Genomic DNA, 18,882 nt, shown 5'->3' on the forward strand with positions numbered 1-18,882 from the left:
TCACCCGCAGAACATGAGGATGTTGTACAAGGCGGGGTCGTCCGGGAAGGGCGCCATCTGCTGGAGACACAGCTGCTCACAGCCGCCGTTGAAGCCGTCGGAGCAGTCCACCCCGATGTGGCGGTCATAGCAGCCAGAGCTGTCCTTCATGGGGCTCAGTCCGGATGGGCACTGGCACATCAGAAAACATGCACACAGGTGGGTGAACTAGGGCCCTGGGTTCTCTGCGAACCAGGGAGTAAGTAGCCACTGACTTTTATGTTTAGCACTCAGCCTCGAAACCGTTAACATTGGCTAGTGCACCAATTTCCCACCACGCTTTAAAAGCAAGTAGCCTTTTTTGACATCTTGCTTCTTCTCTCTGGACACAGACCACACACATTTTCATTAAAGCCTATTCCTCCGAACATGCAGGAAGGGAGCGTTGTAGCAAGACAGAGCGAGGTGTGCTGGCCTCCCAACTGGGCCTCAGGCTGGCAGAAGAGTGGCAGTGATGGGCCAGAATTAAAACACATTAGCTGATTCCTTTGGCCGAGGGAAGGGAGTGCTGCTGTTGGGACTTAGTATTAATAGGATTTTTTTTTTAATGCCCAAAGCATTTTGTCAATGCTGGTACCAGACTACAGTGTTGAAGGGAACAGGTGGACCTGGTCTTCTAGCTGGGAGGACGAAGTGGACTTTTCTGTGACTTTTTGACCTTGGAAGGAGGTTTGACTGCTCTGCTGGTAGGAGTGGCCATGCACATGACCTTCTCAACTCAAATACATCCTGCAGAAGGTGCATAGAGAAGGGTGCCTGCTACGTGAGCACACAGGGTGCTCACTGGGTTTGACTTTATCCCAGGGCCCTGGACGCTCTTAATGTGAAACAATAAGCTTTTTGCACTACCATGTCCTCAAATTCCCCAGGAATGACAGCAAAGGAGATAATCCAGGAAGAGATTTCAGCCAGAAACTGGGGAAGATGAAAGGGTTTTGGTGGGCAGCAGCTGTGCTCACACGGCAGGCATCACACGCCAGGCAAGGTCCAACTCATTCATCTCACTGGCTCCTCTCACCCTGACAACTCCCGTTGAGGGAAGTCGTGTGATCATCCCCATTCTACATTCTACATATGAAGAACCCATGTCACAGGGAGCTTAGGTTGGCTAAAATCACAGATCATGGCAGGGCCACACCTGAAACCTTGGCAGGCTGGCTATGGAGTCCATGACCCAGCCTTCTCCATCCTTAGCGTACACCTCGATCAGTCTCACACAGCTGTCACCATTCACTAAACACTTGGAGCAGGACACTACGCAACATGCCTTAGGTGGTCCGTCTCACGGCGCCCTCTATGATCCTCATTTAAGAGGTGGGGAGACCATTAACATTGCCACATAACACATGCACGTCTTGCTGCCCTGGACTCCATCTATAAGTCAATGAATATTTGTTTCTATCCTGCCGCTTCTGCCTGTGCAACACATCCTGAACATTTTCATTACAGCTGATTCTCTCCAGCAGGTTGGAAGGGGGCAAAAGACTTGCTCATGGCCAAGCACCCAGTAAGGGACAGAGTTGGGGAGTCTGTTTAGATCTGACTTGCTTTTAAAGACTCTGTGCTACACATCCTGTCATCTAGCTAACACACTCCTCCAAGACAGAAAACCAGACTAAAAACACTTTCAAAACTCAGTGGGATCTGCCCCCCACCCTGCCTCTGCCTCTTGGCCTGGTAGCCAGAGCCGCCACAGGTGTGCCTCTGAAAACCCACCTCTCCTCCCTCCCCACTTCCCAGTTCAAGATCACAGCAGGATGTACACTGTTTGCTGACACTAATTCTGCAATTTCCCAAACAAATGGCCCCCCTGTGGGCCTGCCAGGCTCCCAGCCTGGTCCATCCCCCTATTCCCCATGAAGCCAGCTGGAGTGCAGGAAGGTGACAGCATTTAAAGAAGTTTCTAAGGAGCGCCCCGTGCTGTGCAAACGCAGATGCTGCAGACGATGATAAACAAGCAAATGAGGCAACTGAGGATAGCACTCCATGTTTTCTTAGCCCCCCCACCCATCCACTTGCATGGTCACCCAGCTGTTAGGCCAGATGTGCTGCCAGAAGGGAGCTGGCTTCACCACCGTGAGGCTGTCCGGGCATGGACCTGGGTACTGAAAAATGGAAGTTTGATTGGAATTAAGTGATCTGCCCTGGTTGTCATGAGTTCCTTTATATAAAAAAATTTTTTTCTTCTATAAAGCTTGAGAAAACCCGTTAAAGTAGACACAAAGCCAGTCCTCCTAGTACTCCCACCTCAGGTGTTTCAATCCTCGTACCAGCCAGCTTTCTCAGTCACCAGCCAGGACTCCCCAGTATCCCAAACACCTGCTTTTTTTCAGGATGCCCCACGAAGCGTGATTTTTCACAAAGACATCACCAAATGAAACTCGAGTAGGCTTTGTTCCAGAACTCCCAAACCTGGCATATCCACGTCTCGCCTGGCCCTGATATCTATCTAGATGGTCACTGCTGTGCCAAATTGGACCACTGATATTTATACTCTCTTAAGAGGTCTGGAGAGAAGACAGAGTTAGCTGCCCTGTCCAAGTTGGACACATAAAAATAATAACAAAAGCAAAAATAATAACAAAGCAAAGCTAAAAATAATAACAGCTACCAGGAATTAAGTGATTCTATGGGCAGGTACTATCTACATACGCTATCCTTAATCCCAACAACACAGACTTTTCCCACTCCCGCACTCATTTTACTGAAGAGCAAACTTAGATTCAGAAAGATGAAATAGTAACTTGTTTAAGGTCAGAGATGGAAAATGGCAGAATCAGACTTTGAACCTAGATCTATCTGACCCCAGTGCTTGTGCGTGTCCCTTCCATTCTGCCATGCTGCTTCTCAAGTGTGAGAAAACCTGATTTCCTGTGAATTCCTAAAGACATAAAGTCAGTGTGTTAACAGGTAAAGCAATCCTGTAGGTTTGTTGTTTGTTTGACTGTTTGAAGCAACTCCCACAGTACATTCTAGGATCAGTTATAGATTTGTAGATTCACTCTAATAGTCCCTCTCTCTCTCTCTCTCTCTCTCTCTCTCTCTCTCTCCTTCTCTTTCATACACACCCATATAGACACCATATTATGGGTGAATATATTTATAGGGCCAAACACTGCCAACTGTCTGGAGTGATGCCCTTGAAGGCAAGGCTAGATCCTCAATCACTGAAAAAGATACAATTATCTTGACTGCACTGTAACTTACCTGGTCTGCAGTTCAGAGTAAAACATTTTTGAAAGATTTCCAGAAAAAAAAAAAGGCTGAAACCAAAAATAGAGTTTTCTTTTTAACCCTTGTTGAACCAGAATACCAATTCCCCCAGGGGTCTAATCAATCAAGATTTCCAGGGTAAAACTTTGTTTTTGTTTTTACCTACATGTCCTTTATGCCGTGGTAGTCACATTCTGGGCTCCTTGAAATCTATGTCTGAATACAAAGAAACCACAGGCTGCAAACCATGCCCTCTTCCTAAACGTATTTGCAACCAGGCTCCAGGTGTCAGGAGAGAAATTCTGCCTCCAGAAGGAGCTTGTATTTTCTCGTTGCAAGTGTGGCTTCTCTTTTCCTGGCTTGTGGATAATCCCTCCGCTCGTTCCTTCAAAGAGAACTGTGTGTTCCCGATTGAGCCCCAAGGTTACACATTAACCGCTCTTTGCATGTTCCATTTAGCAGTTCCAGAGCCTTTATAAACTATAGGCTTCAGAAGAAAATTCCATTTTTATGACAACTCTTCCCTATCAAGAAGGCTTAATAAATGAACTCATACTTCAGTGACCCCTAAAATCCACAAGGTTAATCATCTGTCCTGCAATGCTCAGGGCTCCTTGACTTATTACTGGTCTAAGGCATAATTTGCTAATGAGATTAAAATGATTTTCCCCATTCAACTCCTTTTCTTCACTGTCTTTCACCTCTTTTTCTACCAATGACTTTAGGTTGATTAATTACGTTGGAGTCTAGTCAAATCTCACTGAGCCCGAGACATACACACCACAGTTTCAGATTATGAGGTAGATGCTCTACTGGCAGATAAATATGAGTGATGGACACATGAGCATATTCAGGGCCCCTGGGAGAAGCAGAATGACTTCCTGCGGCTGAGCCTGCCTCTCTTTACCTGGATGATTCATAATATATGCAGCTCTAATTCCTACTTGAAATAGGTTCCCTGTTACTATGTGGCAGTCTTACTCCTTTTACAAGTAATGATTTCGCTGACTTTTTGATGTGCTCTGACATGCAAGGTCAAGCCATGCAGGACTCCTTCTAAGGGGAAAGTTTGATGGGATTAAATTTATGTGTCGACTTCCTACCTCCATTTCTCTGAAAGCCTCTGAGGCAAACCATTCTGCTTACTGTCCTACAGAGAGAAAGAGGAATGGTCATCTGTAATGGTCTCTGCACATCTGTGCTCCAGTAGAGGTGACATGACACATTTCATGGGAAGCCATTGTGGACAGCATGTGGACAGAAGGGCAGCAGGGTCACCAGGCAATTCAGAGCTCGTTAGGGCATAATGATCTGGCAGGGAAGGTCTTGTGTTCAGCACCTGAGAAGCAGGACAGTCCACCTCTCACCTTCCCAGGCTACAGTCAGCTCACCTAAGCCCATGCAGACATCTCACAAAGCAAAGGCCAACTTCAGGATGAGTGTGAGGATGAGGAAGGAACAACTTCCACTGTTTTATAGCATCAGAAATCATTTCAAAACTTCTACACAAAGTTTTATATTAAACCTCAATAGAGAGGCTTGATGAGAATGAAGATGCCTGGGTTAACGCTGGGTGTAGAGACTAGAGTCCTGCCCCCAAAGATGGCTCCAATCCCCACTGCATTCTCCCACTGGCAGCCCCCCAAGGATGTCTGCAGTATAAACCCCAGGACCTGTAATATATCACCTTACATGACGAAAGGGGCTTTTCAGATCAAGTGAAGGCTCTTGAGATAGGGAGAGCACCCTGGATTATTCAGGCAAGCCCAGTGTAGTCACAAGAGTCCTTAAAAGTAGAAGAGAAAGCAGAAGAAGAACGAGAGAGGATGTGTTACCAGAGAATAGTCGGAAAAATGCCAGGTAGCTGGCTTTAAAGATGGAAGGAGGGACCACAAGCCCAAATACATGGGTGGTCTCAAGAAGCTGGAAAAGGTGAGGCAATGGATTATCCCTTAGAGCCTCCAGGAAGGGATGCAGCCCTGTGACGTCTTGGTTTGAGCCCAGTGAGGCCCGACTGGATCCTTACCTACAGAGCTCTAAGATAATAAATGAGTGCTGTTTTAAGGCACTGGACCTGTGCTAATTTGTTACAGCAGCAAGAGGACTCTAATACAGTTAACTCTGCAGGACCCTATGGGACTCCACAAACCAAGAACGGCTGCTCTTGCGCCTTCCAGGTAGAGACCACAGCTCCTACCCTGGCACGGTAAGGACAATGGGTAGAAGTAGGACCCAGTTATCAGTGGTGGGTGAGCTGACCTCTGCTCTGGGATTCTCAGCCATCCAGGCTTTTGGAGAGTGGTCTGGTGTGGCACTAGCGATTATGGCTTGTAGCGGTCTGTGCCTTTCACAGGTACTTGTTCCTGTTCTCCAATAGTGCATAAACAATAGGGCAGTTAACTGGTAGCAGCTGACCCTGAGGGAGTCCACGCATAACTGAGAAATGTGCCCTGCCTTCCTCGAAAGAATGAAGGTTGAGCAGCCCATGTGGACCCACTGCACCTGCCTGGTTTACCCTCAATCAGGGAAATACACAAGTATGCTGTGTCTTCCCAAATCTCTGCCTTATTCCCAGGTTCCTTAAGGGCCAGAATGTTGTGAATTTCTCCTCTCTTTCTTCTTTCATACAAAATGCCTTTCCTGAGAAGCCTTTTGGTTCTGCACCCAGAGAACTGAATGTCAGGTTCACGTGGAGAAGAAAGGCAGCTCAGTCCTCCCCAAACTGCAGTTGGTGACGCTGATGCCCCTGACCAGAGTCTACCTCCAGATGACACCGACCTCTCTGCTAACACTGCAGGGCCTTGGCACCGTCCTGATGCCCAGTGGAGTCAGGACAGCTCAGAGGAATACCCCTGATGAATTTCTCAGTAGGGTCATGAGAGTTCTGATGTGGTAGATCAGCTCTCAACCTGTCAGCCGCCCAGCGTCAGGGATCACACGTTTCATAGCCAATGAGAAAGAGCCAGTTGAATTGAACAGCCTGGCCCCCTCACCCCTCCAAGAGCCACGTGGACCAGTGACTTCAAAGTATTATGCTAATACCAAGCACTGGTATAATTGGGTGACTTTTTGCAGTAGCTTCAATTCTAAAATGCAGCAGCCGTATTGCAAATGCATATTCAGTGGAACTATTCCTGATAGCTACGTCTCACAGATTACAGTGCTAAAAGTATAAAAATACATCAGCATGGCTATATGCCAAATAAAAGGGGCTAGGATCACCAACAGACAGCATTTGACAGGCAAACTCTTAGGGGCTCAGGAAAGAGGCAGAGAAGTGGGAAGAAATGGGGAGTACATCGGTGTGCATGTGCATGCAGTGAGAGCAGGCTCAGATTCATTCGGGGGCTGGCTTGGGGGATGGAGAGAGGTGACCATGCATGTGCATACACGGGGTTTCAGTACTTAGAATGACCCAAGAGAGTAAAAAGGAATAATAGCTTGAAATCTGGATGAGGAAATGCAGGTTGGATAGTTTTTAAAGACTGTGTCTCAGCCGGGAGTTTCATTAGAGAGTGAAATTGTCCCCCGAGGGACCCAGTTGGGAAACTCAGTGTAAGACATCTGAAAATGGACCAACCAAAGGGAGGGGAACAGCGTGGAGCACCAGTTTCCCTCCTTGCTGCCTTTGGAAGTTGACCTAGAGGCCACGCATCTGTGTACCTTCCTGATAGCCGCATCTGTTCTGCTTTCCCTCCCCTCTTTTGATGGACCTGCCAGCTTCTCCACCTACCTGCCCCTCAGCTCTCTCTCTCTTTCCCCTTTCTTTTCTTCATTTTTTCTCCTTTCTCAGATGAATCAGGCTGCTGTTAACTGCTGCCTAATCTGTGAAAGTCTGGGGAGGCCTCAGGGCTGATCCCAGGTGCACATTCATCTTTGATGGAGAACAGCTCCCTGAACAGAGCAGGTGCTCAGAGATGGGGAAGAGGGGCGTGTGAGAGATGGAGTCAGTCCAGCGTCCTCAAAGCTGGCCTGCTCTGGGTCCTCTTACAAGAGGACCGATGACAGACTGGGAGGCAAGATGAGTCACTTTATCCCCCCCTCCCAGTGGGAAGCTCCTGGTGCTGCCCCAGAAACATTACAGAACTACCTGCCTCAATGATCGCCCCTCGCTCTCCCTTATGCCCACTTTATGAATGGTTTTTCTGCCTTCTTCCTCTGCCTCATGCCCCCTCCCTTCTGAGAGGATTGCAGCATTCTGCCCTCAAAAGGAGGATGGGCAGGAAACAGATAACAGTGCTGGTAAGTACAAACATGGCCAATATAAAGGCACCAGCAGATGATGATGGCTTCGTCTGCTCCAGCCTCCGTCACCTGCAGGTTCAATCAATCTTCATACCCATGGCGTGGGAGTTATCAGATAACTAGGATCCACTCTAGCCCAAACAGTCTTTCTAGTTCATAGCATTACATAGCTTACATGTAGCCAAAGTCCATTTAGTTGATAACAAAGTAGAAAACCACCTTTGGCAAAATAGGAGTTCATTGCCATGGTCTCAAAGGGGACTTATTTTTATTTTTTCTGTACTATTCTTGAAGTAACTTCCTTCATCATTCTGGCTTTCGGTAAGTTTCTCCTAAAATACCCTAATACAGTCAATATAATGTGACTAGACAGAGGTAGGTTCCTTCTAGAATTTCCTATTACAGTAAATACAGTCTATTTTCTACTATAGTCAATATCATACCATTAAGCAGTTAGTTCTCATGGTTTGGGGGTACATCTTACCAACTAGACTCTAAGCCTGGAAGGACAGAATCAGGTTCTATAATTCATGACACTTCCTTTGAAAAGTGAGAGCACACACAGTAGGTAATCCATAAAGATTTCCTGATTAACTGACTGGTGATTGTTCCCCATAGATGTGAAGAAAAAATTCATCATTTAGACTGGATAGTGGCTACCACGGGGGAGGGAGGGGTCATTCAAGGCCCTCTCTTGCATTCACAGTGGATTTCCATCTATGTAGCTGCACTGTTTCTTATCCTGTATGCCCCTCCCCTAAATGACCAGCTTAGCAGGGTGCACATACCACACAGCCAGTAGAGTCCAGCTTGCGATCTGAGATGCAACGGAAGTTCTTACTGCAGCCGCCATTATCCTTGCTGCAGTCACGTACTGGTCCAAAGGAATCTAAGAGAACCTCCAGGCTATCAAAGGACGACGAGGTCATCAGCTCCTCTCTGGGGGAAGAAACGGGAAGGCGGGGGTCAGGGGACTCCAGGTGCAACAAGGAACATCATGTCACATGCTCCAATCAGGCCACCCAGATCATGTCTCACTCTCTCTTACAAAAATTCAAGATCAACCATATTCTGAGCCTTGAACTAACAAATTATGGGTATTTTCCATATCTGGGAATTGAGCCAAGATTGTAACGCCTGGTGAAAGAAGGAGTCTAAGCTTGGGCAAGGAAATTAACATTTTATTGCCTGTCAGTCCTTAGGGGATGTGAGAAGTGCTTACAAACTCTAATTTTATGTCCTCTTCCTGTGCATGAGCTTTGGAGTGTGCAATATTGACCCAGATAGAGTAGATCCTGGCACTGTGTATGAGGAATATGAAGGCAGCCTGCCAGGTTCCCCTTTTAGCTCGTCATGATTCCTTTCCCAGCACCTTGGACCTTCGGGTAGTTTCTCACTCAGCCTCCCAAGCTAAATGCAGCCTCAGCACCCTGAGGCCAGACTCACCTGACCTCCACGGCATCTTCCATCACTGTCATGTCCGTTTTACACTTGGCTGATGGGTTGATGGCCAGTTCAGCTGGTGGAATCACAAAGCTCTTGCTGAGGGGCAGCCACATGCCCTCCCCAAGGGTGTAGGTGAATCTGCAAGGACACCCAACACCGGGGGGTTGTGGCTGGAGGACGCCCAGCTCACTGGAGGACCTGGTACTCTACTGCCAGCTGCTTCCATCTCACCCCCTCTGATCCCCTTCAGAAAGGAGAACTTAACTTCCATTCTATGGATGAGACAACTGAGTCTGAGGGAGGCAGAGAGCCAGCTCCCCCTCACATGCCCAGACAGTTGGCGAACTGGCTATAGCACCCACTCACCAGCTCTTAGAAGTGGTTTTTATCAAGTCAGAAGAAGTTCCAGTTTCCTTCAGATCTGAAGTGGGGCTTCCCCTATCTTAAGTCAGATATAATTGGAAACACTAAAATGGAAGAGACATGCTAGCCTCCCACCACCCCCATTCCTTGGGCTGCACCCCCACAGTGGCAGCGATGGCTCGTCTTTATGCCTGGAGGAACCCTACCAAGGGAAGGAGAAAAGCTCCTCCTTTCTGGCTTCTGTGTAATGGGAACAGATGACTAACGCCAGGGGCCTCCAGGGAGGACAGAAGAGGGATGAACAAGAAGGGCCTGGATGTATTCTCTGCATGACTATCCACACGCCTAGCTAATGGCGCTAAACCTCAGGAGACAGGGAAGGGTGTTTTTTTTTTTATTAATTCTTGCAACAAGGCCTAAAAGGAATAAAAGAATCAATCAGCATTTCAAGAGAGAGCTTAAGGAAACCATGAGAGATTATTTGTTTATTTATTCATTCATTTTATTTCAAAGGCATTCAACTGTTCTGTGTTCACAGTCAAAAATAGTCTATAGAATAAAAGCCAGTGTGGGTGGGATATCACAAGGCTGTATGTAGCAGTCTGGCATCCTCTTCCAACTTAATGTGGAGGGAGGAACAATGGAAGGATGGGTACAATTAAACAGAACCCAGTGCGGCTCCATTAGCATGCTGGTCAAAGTGTCATTTTGGAAACCTGCTCCTTCCTCTCCCCAAACCTACACATTCCCCCTCCACTCCCTGGCCTGCCTGAGATACTCGGAAACCAGACTGATGATGTGAGGTCTTTTATGAGAAATGCAGTCCTCTCTAGAACACTGGCCACAGAGCATACCCGCTGACTGAGGCTCGTGAGTTACAAGCAGCCAACCCGTGTGATTTTCGCCCACTCCCTGCATGACAGCGCTTGGTGCTGGAGCAGCTGAAAGATGAGAAAAAGGGTGCCCAGGGGAAAGGCAAACCTCTGAGTGAGTGGGATGTGGCCAGGATCTGGGAGACTTCTCCCCCATTCCCATCTTTACTCTTGATCCCTTACTTCTCTGATCTGCTAGGCAGACTTCTGCATTAAGCAACAGTGAAATATCAGAGCCTCTTCTTGCTCTGAAGGGCACACTTACCTCTTCCCATCCACAGGGACATGAGGCAACAGGTGGGGCTAGGTCTGTACAGGGAAGGGTCTGTTCCAGGTGAGGAACACAGCTGTCAAGATCAAAGGCACGACAGCCCCTTTACACACACACACACACACACACACACACACACACACACACACACACACACACACGTCACCTGGCAAAATTCACGAGCTGATTCAGAGCAAGTGATTGCCCCAAGGTGCCTGGAATCTGGAACTTCAGGATGAATGTGGGTTGAAGGCAATGACATAAAAGTATTTTGTTCACTCCGGATTTCATAATGGACATTTTTGAAAAAGCAACATTATAACAGGCAGGCTAGTGTGGGGGCACCACTAATATATACAGTATATTGTTTCAGAGAGAATATATACAAGTTTGAATGGTACCAGAAAGGAGGCAGTTTATTTGGACATAAAGGTGAGTTTTTGTTTTCTATTTTGGTCATAAAATGACATGTTTTGTGTTGATGCAGAGCAGCAAATCTGTGTCCTCTAGCTTATTATTTAAATAACAGAATATAGGAAACAGCTGGCAGTTCTAGCATATTTCTGATGGTTAATTTTTCTCTTGGAAGAGAGAGAGCCATGCCACGCACCTCACAGGTTCCCTTTCCTCCTCTGCATGCAGTAATAATTTGAAGGGAAAAGCAAACCTCATCTTTCTCCACCTGAAATTATTTAACAGCAGGCCAGGCCTACAGAACAACATCCACATCTCCAAAGATGTCATTTCCACCCCCATCTTCAGCTTCTTCTTTTACCAAACTGTGCTTCACACTCTGTGTTCCTACAGTGCAATGTGACTGTGGTTCCTAAAGTTGTCGTTAGAGTCTCTCCTCTTTGTCTTTGCTCTTAATATTCCTTCCTTCCAGTTTTTGCTATACTTCCACTCCTTTTAAGACTCAGTTAAGGTGCCACCCCTTCCAGAAAGCCCTCCAGGACCTTCAGGGTCCACCGTCAGGCTGAGCAAGGGAGTCTGCCCAATGCAACCTGCACACTGTTCCTTGTGCCCTGAGACACCGAGGCTTGTCCGTCTTTGCACGTGTCTGCCACCACTGATGAATGTGCTCTTGTGGATGGCACAGGACAGTTCTTGGTCATCTTTGTATCCCCACCTCCTAACACAATTTCTGGCCCAAAGAGGTTACTCCATAAATATTTAGTGACTGATCAACATGGAGATTTAGTTATGTTCTTTAGGTTGCATAGGCTACTGGGGAATATAACCTCAATTTTCAAATGTAAAGGTAAAAGTGATGGTAAAGATTATCCTTCCTTTAGAGCAGGATATGGGCTAATATCTGGGTTTCGATAGATTTAAAATGGTCAAGATGGATCTGTGTTTGATATTGTGAGAAACTTGCACAGCAGCCTCTGAGACATGATGCTGTACCAAGTTAACAAGAAAACAGTGTCATCTTCCATATCTGGTAGGTCAAGGTGAAAGCCTGTAGGGAAAGCACAGCCAGGTGTGGTGTGAGACTGACCTTTACTGGAAATTTTCAGGGACAGGTGATCTGTAGAGCTGCCTTATTTATCCTCACAACAGTCATCTGAGGTTGGTCATTTGGCCCCATTTTACCAATTTTTCAACTAATATCTCATGAAATTTAGCAACTTCCCCAAGGTCATTTCTCCATTAACAGGAAAAACGGGGGTTGGTCTGATTGTCAAGTATAAATCACCAGCTTTCCAGCCCATGCTGGCTCATGCCTATGAAATTCTAAAGTTTTCTTTTATCTGCAAAATCTACTGAGTAACTCCAAAAACCAAATATAGAACAAACTGTCAGAGAAAAGCTGTGTCCTGAAATCTCATCTGTCCCTCATTCATGCCGATTTGGCAGGAACAACTTCAAAAAGTCACCAATGAGGAGTTGGGTAAGCATCTGGGATACTTGCCCAAGTTGGGCCTTCTCTCGTGACAGCTGGTGGTGACCACCGCAGTTGATGGCTCAGCTGTCGGCTGAGCCCTGCTCGTGGCACTGTTGAACTAGAGTGAAACTTCCATTCAGAGGCAAACACTTGCCAGAGAGCACTGGACAGAATAAGCCAGCCCTGTGCTCCCACTGTGGCTTGGCATGAAACAGAATGTAGGAAAACTGATCAACAGCTCTTGGCCTGGCATCTCCACTCTCTCCCAAAGCAGGCCATTCCAGGATGAGATATTATTCCCAGGGCTACAGGTTCACACTTGGGAGGGAAGGTCTCCGAAAGAGAAATTTGGTCTATACTAATTCCTGCCACCAGAGGGTCTAGTGGAATGGAGGGATCCCAGTCAGAGTGGAAAGGACATCTTTAGCACTAGACTGGGTTTGGTGAGAAGACTCAGTCCCGAGGTCCAGGGTTCCCTGGGACCCTCTGAGTCTAGCTTAGACCCTTTCAGGTTCTCTGAGATTGCAGATTACCAAAGTTACACTGGGTGTCAGGTCTTTTCTTAATCTGACTTCAAGTCCTTAGGAAATACTTGAAATGATCATCTGCAGATATTTACTGAAGACCTGTTGTGTTGCAAATTTCATGTTTGACGTTCAATAGTAAAGCCATACAGGGCACTCTCCCTTCCCTCAAAAAAGACAATCATTTCATTGGGTAAATAATGAGGCAAATTTAACATAAATATGAAATAAAATGATTGGCAACTAAATGTTATGGTCAACATGTTCTAGAAATTTGGAGGGAGAAACATCATCATAGATCGTTAGAGTGGACTGGAGAAGCTTCAGAGCAGCATCTCATAGTGCTTAAAAAAAATACTCATCATCCGGTCCCACTTCCCAGAACTTTTGAATTAATTGGTTTGTGCTGGGTAAGATCATTGGTCATTTTTAAAGCACACTGGGGATTCTTGTAGAAGGGCCAGGATTGGAGAACAATTGTTAGATGAACCTATAAATTCCTTAAAGTTGGGGACTATTTTGGCCACATTTGTGTGGTCATATCTACAGCATCTAAAACAATGCCTTGCAAGAGCAGGTGCTCAACAGATGTGTTGGGTTTAGCTGAGACTTGGTCTAGACCATTAAAATGGATAGTGCTTATACTAGGAGGAGAATATGCAGTCTTGCTAGAGGAAAGAGTTTGAGCAAAATGTATGAAATGGGAAATACTCAAGTTGTTGGGGACAGTGCCTTGGTTAGAAGCTAGATTTGACTAAGAAGAGAAGATTCTATAGAAGAGCAGCTTATTAACAGGGATGTACATTGGCATTCAGCTATGGAAAGATTCAAATGTCAGAATTTAAACTTTATTCCACAGTCCAGGGAAATGTGAATGGCTTGGAATTCATCAGGAACAAAATCATAGGTGAGCGAAATAGCAAGTAAATAGTCATGCTTCAAGAAACTTCTTCAAGAAATTGAAGGTCATACAACCAAGTCTTTGAATTCTCCAGAAAGGCCATTGGCAGTTGATTTACTCAGATCCCAGAGTGTTTGATTAAAGTTGTTAATACCTGAAATGAGGAGCTCATGACCCATTGTTTTCATCCAAGAGGTTAGTTATTGTCATGTTAGGGACTGGAACGATTAATCACTTATTGATTTACCCATTGGCTCCTAGATGATAGTTGACTGCATGGGTCAACCGATCCCCACTGTGGTGCTTGGATATCACAACCAGCTGGCAGCTAACAAACTTGTAAAGAACAAATGGTGCTTGTGGGGATAGAAACAGTTTTCATGCAGGTTCTGCTCTAATAGCAATTTCATTAAGACCCCTGTTTTTCAGTGTTCGTTTCTGACTTTCAGGGGAGAGGAAACTTATCCATGTTAATCAGCCAAACTCCACCAGGCTCTCCATCTGCCTTATCCTTATCGGCCTTTGAGGGTCCTGGCAGACTAGCAGTAGGAAAAAGGGAGAAAAAAGTCAGCCAAATTATAACTCATTGTTGGAAAGTTTAAACGCCCAAGTCATCATCTCAGGAATAAAGCTGACTTATTTATATAATAAAGCTGACAACTCTTATAGCACAAGGCTTCAAAAGCAGACTTTGGCCAATGCCATGAAGGGGACCCATCTTGCCTCAGGAGAGACACTCAGAGGAGAAAGGGCCAAGGGAAGTGGTTCTGTAAATCCGTACTCAGGCTAGGAGCGTGCCTTAGAACACTGGAAGAGCCGAGCCCAGCCCATCCTGAGCCAGCAGAGCAGGACAGGAGAAGCCAGGGCAGAGGAGCCAGCCCTAGGAGGCAATGCAAGAGCAAGACTAACGGCTGCACCAGGTCGTGCTGACAAGGAGGATCTGGGGAAGGGGTTTGGAAAGGCAGCAGTGAACAGGTGAGACTCAGCCCCCATGTGAATACAGCAAAAGAGAAGCAAGTTCCCCATTTGCCCACACTGCCCACCATTCCTCCAGTGGTGGCATGCAGTAGCTGAAGGCATTTTGCCATCAGACACTCGTGAGGACGATTTACTTTCTCCACCAGTGGGCTTGCTCATGGAGGGAGACATGCTCATGTCCATCCTGCCAGGCCACGCACAGTCTCTGGCACTTCGTAGGTACTCAGCAAGTGCAGAGTAAGTGCAGGATAGACGGACAAAATAGAAGGGTGATAAGATCTTAGTTTGGAAATAAACATGAGTTCCAGCTAAGGCTGTGAATTGAACTTTATGAAAATCCAATGGCTCGTGGCCGGCACCCAAATTCTCTCTCTGCTGTTGGGTTTTCTAATATGTGCTATTCCCAGGTATGCAGGCAGAAATTTGGGAGGGACTAGAAGCATTCAATTTGATCAAGAGTGTGGTAGATAAAAGAAAATAATAAGGAAGTAGAGCTGAGAAAAGGGGGTGGCAGGGGCAGAAAGATTCATTTTGAACAACTTAAGGCTTTATGAAGAAGGTGCAAATTAGATGCAAAAAAGGAGAGGCAGAAATTGACATTAATTGCCTGCTCTGTGCCAGTTTCTGTGCCAGGGGCTTTCCCTGTACTATCTCATATATTCTTCACAACAGTAGAGCCGGGGATGTCATGCAGCCCCATCTAACAAATGCAGAAACTAGAGGCTCCAAGAGGGGGTTCACAGAGCAGGCAAGGAAGGAAGCCGGGACCTGCACAGACTGTCCCCCTTCAGAGTCCTCCCCGACATCACTGGGCATAATTAGGGGACAAGCACTTTAGTTACTAGGAGGGCAGAATGACTAGCTGTGTTTCCCGTTTTATACTTTACCACTAGGAAAGAAAGTTCAGTGGGAGGAAGTGGGATATGGGGCTTGTAGATATACATAAGCAAGTCCCTAGACAGCTACTTACCTGAATATTTTATCAGAAGGCTGTTCTCCCAAAACCAGGTCAAAGCCTCGTTGAAATATTGTATAAGGCCAAGGCCTAAAAGGAGAAACATCGTTCAGTTAAAGTCAGCTCAACCAACACTCCCTGAACATCCATTTGGTGCCAGGCACTGTGCTAAGTTCTGGAGATCCGAAGACAAAGAGGAGTCTGCCCTCAAGAATCCCTCTAATGTGAGTTCACACAGGACCCTGAATACTGGAACCTGACCAAGAACTGAATCAATGTAAAAATCACTGAACCTCTAGGAAAGTGGAATTTAAAAGACATGACAATAGGAACTACATAAAGAATAAAATGATATTAGGAAGGTTCTCACATATCCTTAATTCTTGATCTTTCAGCCGTAGACTTAACAGAAACAGCTTTGCTTCACTTAAGAAAAAAAGGTCAACATAATTTCTTGAACAAAGTGAAGCCTCTGGAACCACACAGTTCTGGGTTCAAACTCTGTTCTGTTGTTGAACTGTCTCACTTTGGGCAGATTATTTGCCTTATTGAGCCTAATTTCCTCATTTGCAAAAATAAGGTTAATAATAGCTGCCCCACAGACCACTGCAAAGATGAACCAAATCTCTTCGGCCAGGCCACAGGTCTTTCAGGGTCTGCAACGTGTGTCTTTTCTCTACTCAAAATGACATGATGACATGAAGATTCTGGGTCTTTGATGGGCCCCAGATGTTTTCCAACATTTTAATGTTACTCACTTAAACAGAAGCAACTGAAATGCTGTTTTTCAATAATCCTTAACGACAAGTCTCTCTAGTGAGCATCTAGGTGTGTAACAAAAACTATTTCTTTCCAATAATCTATCTCTTTTTATTAACTCAAATGTCCAACACCAAAATTATTTACTCATTCAGACAAGACTTAGTAAAGGCTGGGCTTGCACTAGTCGCTCAATGTCATGCACACTAGATGAACTGAGTCCTTGGCCTCACAGAACATACAGCCTCGTGACAAAACTGGAGACGTGCCTTTGGCTTTCAAGCACTGCAGACGGTCAGGAGAATTAATGGACATAATTACTATTTGGGGCTGAATCTAATACTAGGAATTAACCCAGTGGTTCTCAGTGCAGGTGGTACCACCCAGCAGGGTGCATGTGGGGAAATTGCTCTTCAATGACACGCTGAATGAGGGCATGACTGGCATTGAGAAAGCAGGCCTGGGAAGGCTGGAGTGGTACAGTCTTCAGCACAGTGCTGCACAAGAAAACTGTCTCTCATATCCTGCAAACCACTGAATGTCTTCCTATATATTTACATAGGTGACAACTTGCTTAGAATTATCCAAGCCTCAGTGTCAACTCCATTCACATATAAGCACAAATCAGCTTGTACTGTTTTAACATGTGATGGATTTTTCAGGTGCATAACTACTATGTAAATTGAGGGAAGAATAAACATGATTACTTGGAAAATTCTACCCATGTTTGTTTATAATTTTGGAAAATTTGTCTGCCCTTCTTTCCATGGTCTTGGACTCACCAATTCAGCACATCTGGATCAGTGTATATTGCTCTTACATGATCATGTATTAAGTATTATTTCTCATGTCGTGAAACTACCAAGTATTGACACATCGAAATAGTTATTAAATCATTATAAATTTCTTATTGTTTCTTTTTAAATTATTGTGAAAGCATTATTTATTTTTTGAAATGTGCTTATAGATTTTTATTATTTATAAATTTCATTTAAGGATTATAAAAGGAGTTAAAAAGATATTTGTTATAAAACAGGGTGTTGGGTCTGATAGGGTTGAGAACCACCAATTTCACTCAAACAGCTGACTGATTCACTAGCCCAAGGCTTCTAGGAAGCCATTGAAACCACATATGGGAGTGGCTGGGAATAATGCGTTCATTTTTCATGCTACTTATGAACACTTTATTCTAGAAATTCACCTCAGGCACCTGGAATTGGCTCCAAAATTACCAAAACACTGCATTATGAATAATCCCTGCCTCAAACAAACAGCTTTCCCTACGTGTTCATCACGTTTGCTCTGTTCATTGGAGATGAACTCACAGAGAGGGGTTTGAATGTGATTCTTTTCTGCTGAACAGTAAGTGGTGGCTTATGGGCAACTGAAGATATGTATTAATTCAAGAAAAAGTCTAGGAATCACAAGAAAAAGTGTCCCATATGAGCCTAGACACTTAGAAAGGGCAATACAAAGAGAAGAGGGACACGCAACTGATTTCTCTCTCTTTGGGGCAAAATCACATTTTATTTACTATCAGTTTAATAATTTTAAATAACACACATTTTGCCTTCAAGTCATCTCTAGTACTGAAAACTGGTACAATGTGTAATTAGAGTTCATTCTTGGCATGGTTCCTAGGTTGTTTGAAAATGTATTTTGAGGAGCCCAGTTTTAGGACGGGTGTTGATTACAATGTGAAAAATTTACTACATAGAGTAACATAAATAAACACATACTCAAGCCATGGGCACTGAATCAGTGAGCCAATGATTAAGCACCCATCGGCACGCTGCCAGGGAGGTCAGCTCAAAGAGACTTTGTGTTCTCCAGGGGCCTGAACATTAAGAAAGGAAACTCATGCTTGAAGGGCATAGATATGCAGGACAGACCCCGCCCGGACCACACGCAGAGGCAGCAGAGCACAGTGGTTAGGCCGTGGGCTCTGGGGCCTATTTCAAATCCCACCAGTCACTTAGCCACCAATCACTGTGTGATCTTGAGCCAGACCCTTAATCATTCTGTGTCCCCATTTCCTCATCTGTAAAATGAGGTGACGATAATAATTGTATCTACCTAGCAAGGCTGTTAAGAAGAGGAACTATTTAATATACTAACATTTATATGATAATATAATAATATAACATAATGATAGTGTCTGGCACTTAGTGTCATACAAGCATTTGTTAAATAAAGTAAATTTACTAGGTTACCTGAATCCAGCATAAATATGGAAACACAGAGATGCCCCCATTTCTATAGCAGAAGAGGTGTCTGACCCCGAGGTGTAAATGCCATGGCTACACTAGGCTTAACTCAGATTGTAAATGGATTTGTGTTGCCTGGAGAGCTGCTAATGTTGAGCTAAGACCGAAGCACCCCACCACTGCCACCTCCCACCCAGCAAACACTTCTCAGGGCAGAGACT

At 45.3% G+C, this 18,882-nt stretch overlaps 1 protein-coding gene across 5 annotated transcripts in view; it reads right to left on the reverse strand.

The window, feature by feature from the left end:
- The window catches only part of ASTN1 (astrotactin 1), a 287,020-nt gene that overhangs the window by 86,789 nt on the left and 181,349 nt on the right, over positions 1-18,882 (reverse strand). For all 5 annotated transcript variants that reach the window (XM_073216801.1, XM_073216800.1, XM_073216799.1 and 2 more), the window contains 4 exons: positions 15,711-15,785; positions 8,944-9,081; positions 8,286-8,436; positions 5-171 (listed from right to left, as the gene is read on the reverse strand). In XM_073216801.1, coding sequence (XP_073072902.1) covers positions 5-171; positions 8,286-8,436; positions 8,944-9,081; positions 15,711-15,785 — 531 coding nt within the window. The remainder of the gene's footprint in view (positions 1-4; positions 172-8,285; positions 8,437-8,943; positions 9,082-15,710; positions 15,786-18,882) is intronic.

This window comes from Manis javanica, chromosome 11 (genome assembly GCF_040802235.1).
Source record: "Manis javanica isolate MJ-LG chromosome 11, MJ_LKY, whole genome shotgun sequence".
Classification (NCBI taxonomy): domain Eukaryota; kingdom Metazoa; phylum Chordata; class Mammalia; order Pholidota; family Manidae; genus Manis; species Manis javanica.